At 46.8% G+C, this 13,922-nt stretch overlaps 1 protein-coding gene across 6 annotated transcripts in view; it reads left to right on the top strand.

The window, feature by feature from the left end:
- Fyco1 (FYVE and coiled-coil domain autophagy adaptor 1) overlaps positions 1–7,625 on the top strand; it is a 75,924-nt gene extending 68,299 nt beyond the window's left edge. For 4 of the 6 annotated variants that reach the window (XM_076844632.2, XM_076844615.2, XM_076844624.2 and 1 more), the window contains 2 exons: positions 2,063–2,172; positions 2,601–2,751. In XM_076844632.2, coding sequence (XP_076700747.2) covers positions 2,063–2,172; positions 2,601–2,736 — 246 coding nt within the window. In that variant the 3' untranslated portion in view covers positions 2,737–2,751. Of the gene's footprint in view, positions 1–2,062; positions 2,173–2,600; positions 2,752–3,830 lie in introns of those variants that run through there. The other 2 variants (XM_076844638.2, XM_076844654.2) reach the window with 1 other exon arrangement.
- Positions 7,626–13,922: the final 6,297 nt, after the last annotated feature.

Genomic DNA, 13,922 nt, shown 5'->3' with positions numbered 1-13,922 from the left:
ACGCTGCGCACCCTCCTTCCGGGCCTTGAGGTTTTCCCTTCTGATTTATCCTTGACCCGTACATTTAAATTTCTAATTTAGTTTCTAAATATTTTAGAATTTTCCAGAGATGTACTTTTGATTTCTGGTTTAATATCCCAAATGTGCATGACTGTTGAACCGATACAACTCAGGGCGATGAGTTGGATCAGAAATATAAGAAATAGGGGAAATAAAGACAAACAAGCAGAAATAGACGAAGCCGGACTCAGTGGGTAATCAGCCCTAATAGGGTCTGATTCAACAACACACGAGGCTCCACATTTTATTTTATAGTTTTAAAAATCAAAGGGATTCACTGGGAAAAGGCTTCTTAGGTAAACAGGATGAAATCTGAGCAAAACAGTTTAGTTGGGGCTTATCAATTTGTGCCCATCTCTTCTACCTCCAGGCAGCTGGGATTTGAATTTGAGGCTTTTGAACTAGTAAATTCCATAACAGGCATGGAATTCTCCTTATCAACAGGAGTCACCTGCAAATGGTTGGTTCCCTCAGCGCCTTCACTGAAGGATTCCCAGGAGAGGCATCTCAGTGTCCAGGGTTACGTAATTCAAAGCGATGATTCATTCTCAGCTCCCAACAAATTAATTCTATTGTAGCCAGACAAAATCCTTTGTATAACTTGGATTCTGACTTGTCCAAGTTCAGTGTCACCTCTTCCAGCAGTCTTCCCTACCATTCTGCCTCTCCCTTTCACCAGGCTGGGACGGGCAGTCCTGCCCAGTCTTCCTGTGGCACCGACTCCACCAGAACTCCATGTGATTTTGTCTGTCATCTCCGTTAAACCCCAAGATGCTTGAGGACAGAGCGTTGGGCAGGAATTTACTTCACTTTGGGAACTTCTGATCAACATGTGGGACTTTGAGAAATATGCAGCTATTTTCAAGTTTGAGTTGAAAAGCTATCTCATTTTTATAATTATTTTGGATTTGATCATTTTTGTGTAGGTTAAAAATGATTAATAGGAAAAAGTAAAAACTGAACATAAAAAAGATTGAATATCTGAAAAAGATACATTTAACTTTTTAAAGAATAAAAATGGTCACCTCTGAGGTAGTTTGTCACATTAGGAACTTAAAGTGTGAAGATGTCACTGTGGTCTTTAGAGCTTCTGGTGCACATTTAAATGTAGGTGTTCCTAAGATTTGGGACATTTCATAAGACAAGATCCTCTAGGTGCTTGTCACTTCTTGGGGTTAAAAAAAGAGAAAAAGAGGAAAGAAAAGAAGATAAAATATTTAATTAAATTTTTGGTTGATTTTGTTTTATTTCCTACAATAACTGTGGTTTTAAAATGGGGCCCCTGTCTTAACTGGCCAGCAGGTAGAAGGTCCTGTCCTGGTGGGAGGGACTGGCCATCTGAGGTCCCCGGCCTGGCCCTGGCCAGCACACACCATCCGCTCAAATTTGGTCTCTGAAAACAAGACCCTTGGAAAATGGCCTGAGAAAATAAATGTTTCCTGGGACAAATTTGTCATTCCCAGAGAAAACAGAAAGTAAACAGGAAACTGAGGGCCTCATTTGGAAAGATGAAAGGGTGCTGGGGCACGTGGGCCAGCCAGGGCTCAGCTAGGAGAGGAGCCTGTGACGGGGCCCAGCGAGAAGCCTTGGATGGAGCCAGAGCTGTTCAGATGGATGAGAGAGAGAGGGGCCAGCAGCTTCATGAAGTGCCTGAGGCCTCGTCATCTGGAAAGAGGTCTTGGTCCATCCTGTGAGACCAAGGGCAGCCCCAGGACCAACAGGAGACAGCTGGACACATGGATGTCACCTAAAATAAACCCAGGGAGCTGGCGCTGGCTGTAGTCAGGAAGGCTGGGGAGCCAGCTTTTGGGTCCAGATAACACTCATACAGCCCCCCTGCCATAAGTGTCACCAAACTCAGGGTGTGCAGATGGCACTACCACTCCTCCTCTGTGACCCCCAACAGAGCACTAGGCCTCCTCCCCCAAAATGAAAGATCCCCCCAGAGCAGCCATGAGATTCTCAGCCTCTGATGTGTTTTTCCATCTGCTTTTCCCCCCAGGTCCTCATTCCCACGACCAGATGCAATTCCCACAAGGAGAATATCCAGGGCCAGCTGAAGGTCCGCACGCCTGGCATCTACATGCTGGTGTTCGACAACACCTTTTCCAGGTAGGGCCTCCTTCACCAGCATCCAGATGGAGCCCCCTGGTCTCTCATGCCTCTCTGCCTCCTCTTCTTGGGCACAGTGTGAACACTAACGATTGATTAGATCATTCTGCTGTCAATAGTTTTTCATTTGTTTGGGGGTTATTTTTGGGGGGGGGCGGTACTAGGAATTGAACCCAGGGATGCTTTACACCACTGAACCACATCCCCTGCCTTTTTATCTTTTATTTGGGGACAGGGTCTGGCTAAGTTCCCAAGGCTGGCCTAGAACTTGTGATCCTCCTGCCTCAGCCTCCCGAGTTGCTGGGATTACAGATGTGTACCACCATACCTGGCTGTCAGCAGGTCCTTGTTAACAGGGCTCTGTTCCAGTGACTGTTAGGATTTTTGACACTTACAGGGTCTCACCACATGCCAGCAATTTCCTCCAGCCCCACAGAATTTCCATGCCACGGGGACTGCCTCTGCTCACGTCACTGGACTCTTAATGCCCAAAGAAGGGGCTCAGGAAATACAGTGGAGAGACCAGACAAATGCATGAAGGAGAAAGAGAGGAACGGGAGGTAGGAGAAGAAAGCTTGAGAGAAACAGATCTAAGACTGCAAGGTGAAGCCCCTGGGCCTTGTCACAGGAGCAACCTGGGGCGTCTATAGGACGCAGTGAAGATTACAGCAGGGGCCTGGGCTAGGCCACCTCCCTCCCCACATGGCCACTTGGTTTTGAGCATAATAACTAAACAGGGCACTCAAGAAAAACTGTGCTACTCACTTGCCACCACCAGGACCTGAACTCCCAGGGCTGTAGCCAAGGATGTCCGCTACAGGACAGGCCAAAGGATGGCCTTCCCACATCACCCCTTTCCTGGCCTTTCCCTGCACTCCCCTGGGGAAATGAACTCCCCCTGAATCAGCAGGACTTCAAGGTGTGCCCAGCATGTTCAAAGAGCTGCCTTTAGAGTCCCCACCTAAGTGGTCACTAGCCACTGCCCCTCCTGGCAGCAGGATGGGGCAGCAGTTAGCAGTCACTCTTCCCACTGTGGGCCCTACTTGCACCCAGTTTCTCTGAGCTATGGCAGCAAGAACTGTCAGTGCCTCCCCAGCTTCCCAGTGGATTGATGGAGAAGCCAAGGAGAGGCAGCCAAGTGCAAAACACAGCCCCAAGCAGGCTCCCAGTGATTGCTGGAGGAGGCAACAGTGCTGTGGTGAACTGTGGCCAGGGCCCCCTGAATCATCTCAGGGACTTACTTGAGCTTTTAAAAGCAGAGATGGCATAGGATCTGCATGCCGAGGTGGAATGAGGCCCGTGGCGCCTAGCCTCATGCCTCCTCCAGCACCTGGTCCATCTACTCCCCCCAGGCAGCCCTGAGGGTGAAAGGTTCATAGCCTGTGGCAGAAAGGACATTATTCCCCAAGATGACCATGGTGACATTCCAAGGCCATCTGATCTTTTGCAGGGTGAGAGATCTGCAAGACACGCAGGAAAGGGGCCCAGGGGCCTGAGAGAGGCTGTGTTCTCTGGAGCATTGGTCTCCCTGGGGAACTTCAGCACCCACACCCAACAAGGGTCACACAGCGGCCACACGAGGCCCCCATTGAGCCTCTATCCCTCAGGTTTTCAGCTCTCAGGGTGACACCCTCCCTTTTCCATTTCTGTTTCTTTAGGTTTGTCTCAAAAAAAGTATTTTACCACTTGGCAGTTGACCGGCCTGTGATCTATGATGGAAGCGATTTCCCGTAGCATGAAACACCTGGACGGTAACTTCACTTCATCCACAGGAAACACTACATTTCCTCTCCTGCCACATGAAGCACACACACACACATACACCGAAAAAAAGAAAAAAGGAAAAAAAAAAAAGAAAAAGAAAAAAGAAAAAAATGGCTGTGCCCAGGCTCACTGGCTTGCTGCTCTGGAAGAAGCCCTGCACTGCCGCTGCTCAGAAGCTGAGCTTCTCGGGGCACTGTGTACTCTGTACCATGCACCTGTCCCTTTTAGCCCCATGGCTCTTAAGGGCTCAAGTGACATTTCCATTGATGATATTTCCCAGCTGTCCTCACACCCAAAGGGACATCCTGCCAAAGGTGTAAACCTCAGGAGACCGCCAGCTTCTCCTAGGTGCGCTGTTGATTGCAGCCTCCTATGGAGAGTTTCGTAAGACCCCTGTGGCCCTGATTCCCACCCCTGGAGAGGGATGTCCTGCTTCGTTCCACACTGCACTCATCCAGGCTTCCTGGTGACCCTAGTCACACCCTGTGAGTCCTCCGGCTCTGAGGCCCTTGAGGACTCCCAGGAAAAGGAGACCATGGGACCACCATGCAAGTTGAGGCACAGGGGTTGGGGGTGCATCCTGTCAGGTTGCAGTCCCTACTGCCCCAGTGAGTCTGGGGCTGCTCTAGTACTCAGCAACTTGGTAGGGGCCTCTGAGGTGAATTTCCTCCTGGCCCTCTGTCTGGGTGACCCCATTCCCAGGCAAAGCCCTCCACCCGTAGCTCAAAACATCACCCTAAGAATCAACTGAAGATAATCCAGGACACAAAGCCCACCCTTCTCAGGACCTCCAAAGCCCAAATGCTGGCTGAAATTGACACCATGCCCAAGGTGCGGAACTATGCTTTGGCCTTCAGGGCTCGCTGCAGGCACGGCTTACTAATGAGCAGAGCCCAGGCAAGACCACTCTCAAACACTGGGGCCTTCTTAGCAAAATTCTTTGGTAACTTAAGAACCAAAGTAACAGAGGAAACAGCCATACAAAGGAAGCAGAGACATAAATTATTCTTGGTCCCTCGTCCCCACCTACCAGATTCCCAGTACCCCACTTGTCACTTCCTTCTGTTCAGCCTGCACTGACACCCAGGAAACATCGCCCCTGGAAGCAGGGGGTCCAGTTTCATTTTCCTGGACAAGAGTGAAATGCTCTTCGTGTTCTCTGTGGCCCTTCTCCCAGCATAGACAGCTCTATTTCGATGGCCTGCGTGTCCTATGTGAAGCCAGTCACCTGCAGTCAGGTCCCAGGTACTTCCACAGGACATCAGACAAAATGGCCAAGGGTGAGCAAATAAGTACCATAAAGGTTAACTGAGGATCTGAGTGTGGGGCCCAGCCGTTGCTCCAAGTTGGCCTTAGGACCCAAGGCCAGTCAGACCAACTCTCAGAACCCTGGACTGACTGATTTGGAGGAACTGAGAATGGGACAAGGACTCCAGGCCCACCATGCACCGCGGCCTCAATCATATCACTAGCAAAAAGGATGCTCAGGGGCCATGAGTAAGGGGACGTAGCCTCTGACATGGACTTGGGCCTTGAAACAGGAGTGGGCACTTGCCAGTGAGGAGTGCAAGAATGGCCAACAGCATTTTCAGAGAGCTGGGCCCTTGGTATTCTGGGTTCTCAGAGCAGCCTGTTGGGCAGAAAGCCACCAGGTACTCTTGTCTCTTCCTCGCCAGGGCCTGACTGCTCAGCACTGAGATAGAAAATGGCCAGACCCCCAGAGATGCCCTTGCCTGTGTCCTCACAGGCATGCCCATGGCCTGAGATTACTCAGGAGCAGATTATCCTTCCTTTGAACCCATCTACCCTTTCACAAAGAATCATCCAATGTCATCTTGCTCCTGTGACAAAGAAGCTATCAAGAGCCCCAGTACAGTCTGAGGGTCTTAATTTGAGGGTTTGGCTTTCCCAGGATGCCTTGGAGACTGGCCTGGCTGATGGCCTTCAACTGGTATCCACACTACAGTCTGCAACAAAAACCACCTTTCATTGAGTAGCTGATGTGTTTGGGGCCTATGAGGGACCCGGGACCGTTCATCTGAGTTCCATTCTAAATATCTGTCACTTGTCACAGCAGAGGACCAATTGCACCTTCAAAGACCACCTGGCCCTTGTGAAGCCAACCAGAGTTACTCCTCCCAGAGAGTTGGGCCTGACCTTGGCGTGGCCCCCCTCCAGCATTGACTGCCCTTGTGTGGAAACTGGCCTTTGCCCTGGACTGAGCGGCCCTTCCTCTTTGGTTTCATTAGCATATTTATTTTTTGTGCTGAATGGACCTTGGTAGTACATTAGTTCACCGTTCAGGCTCCAGTGTGCTGTGCACCGTGTCGCTAGAGAACGTCTTGGCCTATTTAAGTGTGACTTTTACAAATGGCTTTATTCTTTTAAACAGTTCCCAACTTTACTGAGGTTTGAAGGTTGGGATAATTTTTATTTTTTAATGCAAATGACAATTGATGAATTACTGCCAGAGATGGCAGCCCCAGATAGACTGAGTGACATTAGAAATCCCTTGGGATCCCAGATTCCTTTTTTGTTTGTTTGTTTGTTTGTTTTAATAGCAGCCCTTGGGAAAGCTCAGCTCTGGGGATAATGATCATATTTAGTAATGATACGAGGCGCCTTGTTCACCTACCACTGAAGCCACAATCACCTTCGCCCAAGAGACACACCAACCACCAGACACACTCATCCACCAACAAGGAAGCGTGTTTGCAATAAAATGTGCTCCTCCATGTCTGAGTGGACTCTACAGCACAATGGTGTAGAACAGGCAAAGAAATTCTTAAGCAAGAATCTGGAACTGAAAAACCATGGGGTTTGGAAAGTAGAAATGAAAAACCACATAATAAAACTCAAAGGAGATGGTGCTTCTGAAGATTTTCAGCTGTCGCCTAAGGTGGTGAAGCCACTCCAGGCCCAGATAAGAGGAAATTTCACTTGGGGATGAAATCTCAAGAGTCTGTTTCATGTGATTAGATGGTGCGATGTGGTCAGGTGGTTTATGAGTTGCATTTGTAAAAGTCCACCTGGATGGTTCTACCTGTGAGAATTCTTTAGACCAAGAAACCAGCTTGGCTCTGAGGTATTGGGAAGTAAAGCAGAGAGGAGCCCTTGGTGGTGCTTAGAACCAAGGACTCTCACAGACAAAGACCATAGAGACAACTCTTCACGTTTACAAAACTAGGTGCCTCTCAGTGGAAGCTTTCTTCATTTAATTGCAGTTCTTCCAAGGAAATGGAAGACTGGATTCATTAATTCCCTTTTCCCTCTTAAGCACTTTTTTAAAATAATAAAGTATAACTTTAAATTGCAGGAGAAACATCTCTGATAGGGGAAAAAAAAAGGAAAAAAACTTTTCTAGAACTTAATGGATAAGTGTCATCTGGAGGTGCTCTGCCTCTGGTGACTGCAGGGTGACACTCAGCCTTCCCAGGAAGGCTTCAATTGGAATGCACTTTAATCAACGAATCCTCACTTGAGTGGCCTTATGGGATGGCGAGTAAGGAGCCCATTTCAATCTTATCTGCCAAAGAATTACTCAAAAGCACATCAAATACCAAACCTCACCAATACAGTAGGGGTGAGAAATTTTTGTATCCCAAAACATATTCCTTTATAACATCTGCTACACCATTTGGAAATATTTTTAACCTCAGAATTTAAATAAAGTAAACACTATGACCTTCGGAGTGTTGTCTTGCATTCCTTTGAAAAGAATGAGGAAGGTAAATGATAAAGTCCCCTAGACCTGAGTAGGAGGTGAGCTACCCCTCGACGAAGCAGGGTATCTTTTTTCTCCTTTTTTAATATTTTTGGTGCATTAGAATTACAAGTAATAGTGGATTCATTTGGCCTTTATTCATATGTGCATCTAACAGTGTAAACAATGTCATTCCCCAGTGAGAGGAAACTGAGATGGGCGAGTGAGAAATGAAGGGCGGAGACCAAGCAGAGATCCACACCAAGGTTTATTTGTCAAAGCTAACAAATAAAGGCCATCCCTCTATAAAGAGGAGAGAGGCCCTCAGATGTTCGGAGCTCAGCTTTTGTGGGGTAGGGGTTTGGAGCTGGAGCTGTGGCGCTATGGGAGAGGCTGGGGGTGCTCTCGTCAGAGATGGGCGGGTGGGAATAGCATGGGATTGGCTTAGGTCGATGGCACCATGGGCTTTCCAGAGTCCAGGGGTCCTGTCCTTCTGGGATTGGCTTAGGGTTATGGTACCATGGGGTAGGTCACTAATGGGGGTGGGGGGAGTTTGGGTAAGAGGAAGTACAGGGAAGTGAAAGTTGATATTTAAGATGATGCTCAGATGTTAAATCAAGACCCAGAACCTTCCCTTTCTCTCCCCTCCCCCTCTCCCATGCTCTACTCCTGATCCCTTTGCTATTATTATTATTATTATTATTATTATTATTATTATACCTTTTATAGTGACTTTACAAAAGGGCTCAAGCCTGCAGGTAGAGTTCAGCAGCCGCCTTGTGGCCTGGCATTTGTATACTTCCTGGTTCGCCAAGAAGTTGGTAGTAGTCAGACCCACCAAAGCAGATGTGTCTTCCAGGCCGCCCCCTCTGCCAGCTGAGGTTCCACCCCAGTCCCATGGCCCCCACTTTCCACGGCACTCAGCACTTTGAGCAAAGAATCAACTTCTTATTGGCTAGAGTAATGGAGTGGGGGACAAAAATGACAGATGGCCTAAAACCACGAATTAGCTGATGGGTGGTGCTGACAAACGGAAGAGAAAGGGGGTAAGCCCTACTGCCCCCGCTCACCCTGCCCTCGCCAGGGCAGCAAGGAGCCTCCAGAGGGGCATGTTGAGCTCGCACTTTAATCAGTCAACTCCACATGAGGGGTGACCCAGGGCTCAAAGGACACCTCCCAGCACCCCCTTCCTCCTCCACTCCTCCCCCGTCCCAGACTTTCTCATGGCTGCTTCTTTAATCACGTTTTCTTTAACTCTGGTTCCCCTTCGAGGGCAAAGGGCTAGATCTCCTTCATCATCTTCTCCCCCCTGATCTCCAGAGCGTAGAGCAATGTGCCAGACACAAAGGGCTCAAAACAGTCAAGACCCCCGTCAGTCCCAATGCCAGGGTCAGCTGCAAGGTCATCAGCAATTCCATTGGCTGGACAATTCTGCCAGGGACAGAAACTCCTTGAGCACTCCCCAGGCAGAGAAGGCAGGCCTGCAAGAGTGCTGTGGGGAGCCTGGATGTGAGCTGGTCACTTGGTCCTCATGTTAAAGATGCCCTCCAGCCCTCTGTCTAGTGACAGGTGAAGTGATGGAAGGTTTACCTAATTGCCCCCAAACCACACAGCCGGATTTCTTTGCTAACCCAGCTGTTCCTCTGGAGGCTTAGCAGCCACATGGCCTGTGGGTTAGAATGAGGTCAACTGAGACACGATGTCTATGCTACATCGGAGGTGGGACCCGGGGTCAGAGCCCCCCATTCTCTCTTCACCCTAAGATGGCCTCACATCCGACTCCAGATAATGTCAGCCCAAGTCAATGTCCAGAGACTCCCTGGCACAGAGAGGTCACCACCTCTCCCAGCCACAGCCGCCCACAGGTGCTGAGGACCTGAAGACCCCAGTGACTCAGAAAGGCCCGGGTGGCGAGGTCAGCCCTTTCGGTTTGAAGATGCGTGGGAAAAATCTCCTCTGGCAACCCACACACATCTGAAATGCAAATAGACAAAACCTGCCACCCAAGTTAAGAAAATGGATATGTTTTTTAAAGGCACAGTTGAAGCTGAAGCCATTAAAAGCCAGAGGAAGCATAGCTAGTACGAAAGGTGTTCGAAGTTGGTTAGGGTTGAGAGAAAGGGCAGCCTTTGGCTTTCCCCACACTCCCCAGCTTCTGACGAAAGGAGGCGAAGTCAGCAGAAGTATGATCACCAGCCCCAGGCTTTGATGTGGGCCCCCTTCCCATCCCCTGAGCTCTGCGGAAGGACAGACTGATGTGTTGTCCTCACACTTTCTGGGCCCTCTGTACTCTGGTGACCTCAGCGCTTACCTGAGGCCTGTGGTGTGTTATGCCTTCTTAGTCAAAAAAACCACAGATGAGACAGGCCCGGCCTAAGACGCAAATAGGAAGGCCTCATCCCCAGACCCACTCAGCTTCGGGCCTGTGGGTCCATAGAATCAGGGGTGATCGATTCCACGGGGGCCTCCCCAGCTTTCTGCTCCCCAGGCTGACTCCAGCTGAGCTGTGGGAGAGAAGGAAATCGCCCCTTAAAGGCCAGAACACCTTCCAGGTCAGTGGATCACGTGTGTCTTCTGCAGGCATGAGAAAGGACAGCTGGTAAGAAGGGAGAGGAGTAAAATGATAGGAGAACAAAGAATTGATGAGAAAAGGGAGCACAGAAAAGGCCTTCCCCAGAGGCTCGGAAGCAGGACCCAGAAGGCTAGGTTAGCCAAAGCCATCTTTCCTCCCAGAGGAAGGAAACAGAAAGAAAATAGCAGTGTCGGTGTGGCCGAAGCCAACCACCTCATCCAGAGGAGGCAGTGTTTTGTGTTTGTTTTTTTTAAACTTTTTTTTTTTTTAAAAAGAGAGTGAGAGAGAATTTTTTAATATTTATTTATTTTAGTTCTCGGCGGACACAACATCTTTGTTTGTATGTGGTGCTGAGGATCGAACCCGGGCCGCACGCATGCCAGGCGAGCGCGCTACCGCTTGAGCCACATCCCCAGCCCCAGGAGGCAGTGTTTTAACACTGTTTTAACATAAGCAAGACCTGGACCATTGACTGAGAACCAGAGGCACTGACCGCAGATAATTCAGTTCCTCTGCCTCTGGAGCCGGCTTCAAGGCCTCACGTGCTTTCACAGAAAGGCAACAGGGAGGGGCAGCAGCCTCAGTCCTTCCAGGAGGACTTTACACAAGAGATGGGGTCCAGTCGGATGCAGTGGGGCACACCTGTAATTCCAGTGACTTGGGAGGCTGAGTCAGGAGGATCACTGGTTTGAGGCCAGCCAGCAACTTATCAAGGTCCTAAGCAATTTGGACCCTGTCTCAAGATAAACAACAAAAATGCCTGGGGATGTTGCTCAGTGGTAAATCTAATAACAAGCTCCCTGGTATGAAATCATTCTTTTTGAGTTACAAAAAAAAATGAGAGTTGGAATCCATGAGTGGAACCAAAGGTCTTCATAAAGACAGCTCATCCACACCAGCAGAGACCCCCACCCCCAGAACAGTTTGGTGTTCTCAGAGGATCACCTATCATTCCCTGGAGGTGACAGGGAAATGAGAATCAGTCCTGGGTGAAGCCTCCAGCCTTTATGGCTATCCCAAGTTCAAGTGTCAAGCCATGGGGGAAAGCCCAAGACCCGTCCAGGCTTCATTCTGTCTCCAGAGTCTACGGTTCACTTATTAAGTATTGGTAGATATGAAACAAGCAGTGGCGTTCCTTCTAAGAGGGTTCTCCTGTTTTGGAGAAGTGTAGATCCATGGGCACCACCCACACAACTTGGTTCATCAGATCTGGTCATTCACAAGTCTCCCAGGGGATGTTGGGCGAGGTGGTCCAGGACCACCCACCCCACCCCACCGCCCGCCAGAGAAGTTCCTCGGTGAGTGTTGCTGTGACACCACTGATTTGGTTAAAACTTGAAGAAAGGATTAAAATGTACTAATTGGTCTGTTCCCTAATTAACTCTACTAAGGATCATGAATGTTGGAACCATTCAGCCTCTTCCAGAATATCCATGGCCCAGCACTAAAATGCGGTGATGGAAAGAGGAACATCTTTCTAAATGTATTTCCTGGTATGAAATCATTCTTGAGTTATAATCTTATCACAGCCACAATTTTTTGTGGATTATATTTTTATTCAAGGGCCTGTTGCTAACTGGCACGTCACTTATAAATGAAAAAATTCCTCCCCCCTCAAAAAAGAAAATCCTGTCCCCCAAATCCAAGGCAGTTCCATCCATGTTCAGATTTTATGAATTAAAGAAAGAAAAGATGAGTTTGGCCCCTGTGGGTACATATTGGGAGAGCAGGTGAAACAGGAGTTCCTGAGCTGGTTCACACAAAATTTAGAGGCTCTGTGAACTTGGATGGGTGCAGGGTTTGGAATCTTTCCCCTAACCTCAAACTAACTGTGTGTCTTCCTTCAATTATGAATATAGACAACTTGCTGTTGGTATATAGACCTGTGACTTTGCCACCAATGGAAATAAGATATTTTAATTTTACATGACAGTTGTCACAGACTCTCAAAAATATCATTTATGCTCATCTCCATTCTTAAATGAAGCTTATTGGGCTGGGGATGTGGCTCAAGCGGTAGCGTGCTCGTCTGGCATGTGTGCGGCCCAGGTTCGATCCTCAGCACCACATACAAACAAAGATGTTGTGTCCGCCAAATACTAAAAAATAAAAATATTAAAATTCTCTCTCCCTCTCTCTCTCACTCTTTCTTTAAAAAAAAAAAATGAAGCTTGTTATTAGGTCTGCTGGAAGATTCTATGTAAAGCACATGGACTACCTGATTATAAATTTGTTTTAATATTTGGAGAATTTTATGCTACTGGTTTCCTTTGTAATCCTATTCATTTTACAGTAGGCATTTTAAAATATTCTGAGAAAGGAACTCTAGGCTTTGTAAGATTGCCAAGGGGTGTTTGAGGTGAAAATAAATAAAATAATATACAATGTTTAAGGACCTTTGGGTTCTGGCAGGTCATCATGCAAATGAAGACAAGAGAAGGGCCAGCTCAACACAGTGCTGCATTATTCATAAAAACAATGGTGGTGTGTACAATTCCATAGGCACTTCCCATGGGCCAGCCAGCTCTTACAGATGAGGGGGCCAAGACTTCAGGAAGTCTAAGTCTGGACCATTCACAGAACTTGTGACCGCTGAAACACCAGGCTGAGACAGCTCGGAGAGGTGGTCTCTTTGAACCATCCTCATTTCACTTGAATATTGATTATCTGGTGATTAAAAAAAATACACAAAAAACTCTGAACATCAACCAAGGCTTGCTGTGGCAGCCGTTGACCTTCAGACCCTTACTGTGTATGATCTATTATCAGAATAACACTGATAATAGTGATAAATATTATAAATATAGTATATTTATTATAAAACTATTATAAATGTACTATTATAAAAATAGTTATCATTATAAATATTATCAGTGTTATGTCAATATGATCTATTAATAAAACACCAATAACTTCATATGATCTGTTAATATGATCTATTTTGAGAGTAATACTGCATTATTTGAAGTTATTACAGTTGATTTTTTTTAATTTTTATTTTAAATCAACAATGCTAATTGTGCATATTTATGGGGTGTGTTTTGATATAGTATATAATGTATAATGATCAGCTTTGGGTATATCAAACCTCAAACATGTATCTTTTTTTTTTTCTCGTCCAGCTATTTTGAAATACATAGTGTTATTGTTCACTCATCACCCTGCTTGCTGTACAATGGAACACTAGAATTTTTATTCCTCCTATCTAACTGTGACTTTGGATGGTTGACCAACTTCTCTCCACCCCACCCCCATCTTTCTAGTCTCTAGAAACCATCATTCTTCTCTATTTCCTTAAGATCAGTTGCCACAAATGACAGGACTCTGCTCTTTTTTATAACTGAATAACATTTCATTTGCTTTATTCATTCATCCACTGATAGACACTTAGGTTGATTCTTGGAACTGTGAATATTGCAAATATCTCTTCACATATGAACTTTAATATATCCAGTTAGACATCAGAACTAATAAATGAATTCATAAATGAATAATAAGTGAATGAACTAATAAATGAATTAAAGGTACAGGATACAAAATCAACTTGAAAAAGTACACCAATAATAAACTATCTGAAAAAGAAATCAAGATAGCAATCCCATTTACAATAGCTACCCAAAAAAAAAAAAAAACATGCCTAGGAATAAATTTACCCAAAGAGATGAAAAATCTCACAATGAAAACTATAAAACATTGATGAAATAAATTGAA

Source organism: Callospermophilus lateralis, chromosome 1 (assembly GCF_048772815.1).
Source record: "Callospermophilus lateralis isolate mCalLat2 chromosome 1, mCalLat2.hap1, whole genome shotgun sequence".
Taxonomy (NCBI): Eukaryota; Metazoa; Chordata; class Mammalia; order Rodentia; family Sciuridae; genus Callospermophilus; species Callospermophilus lateralis.
The sequence above is the reverse complement of the archived record's forward strand: the minus strand, read 5'-3'. Positions and strand labels throughout refer to the sequence as shown.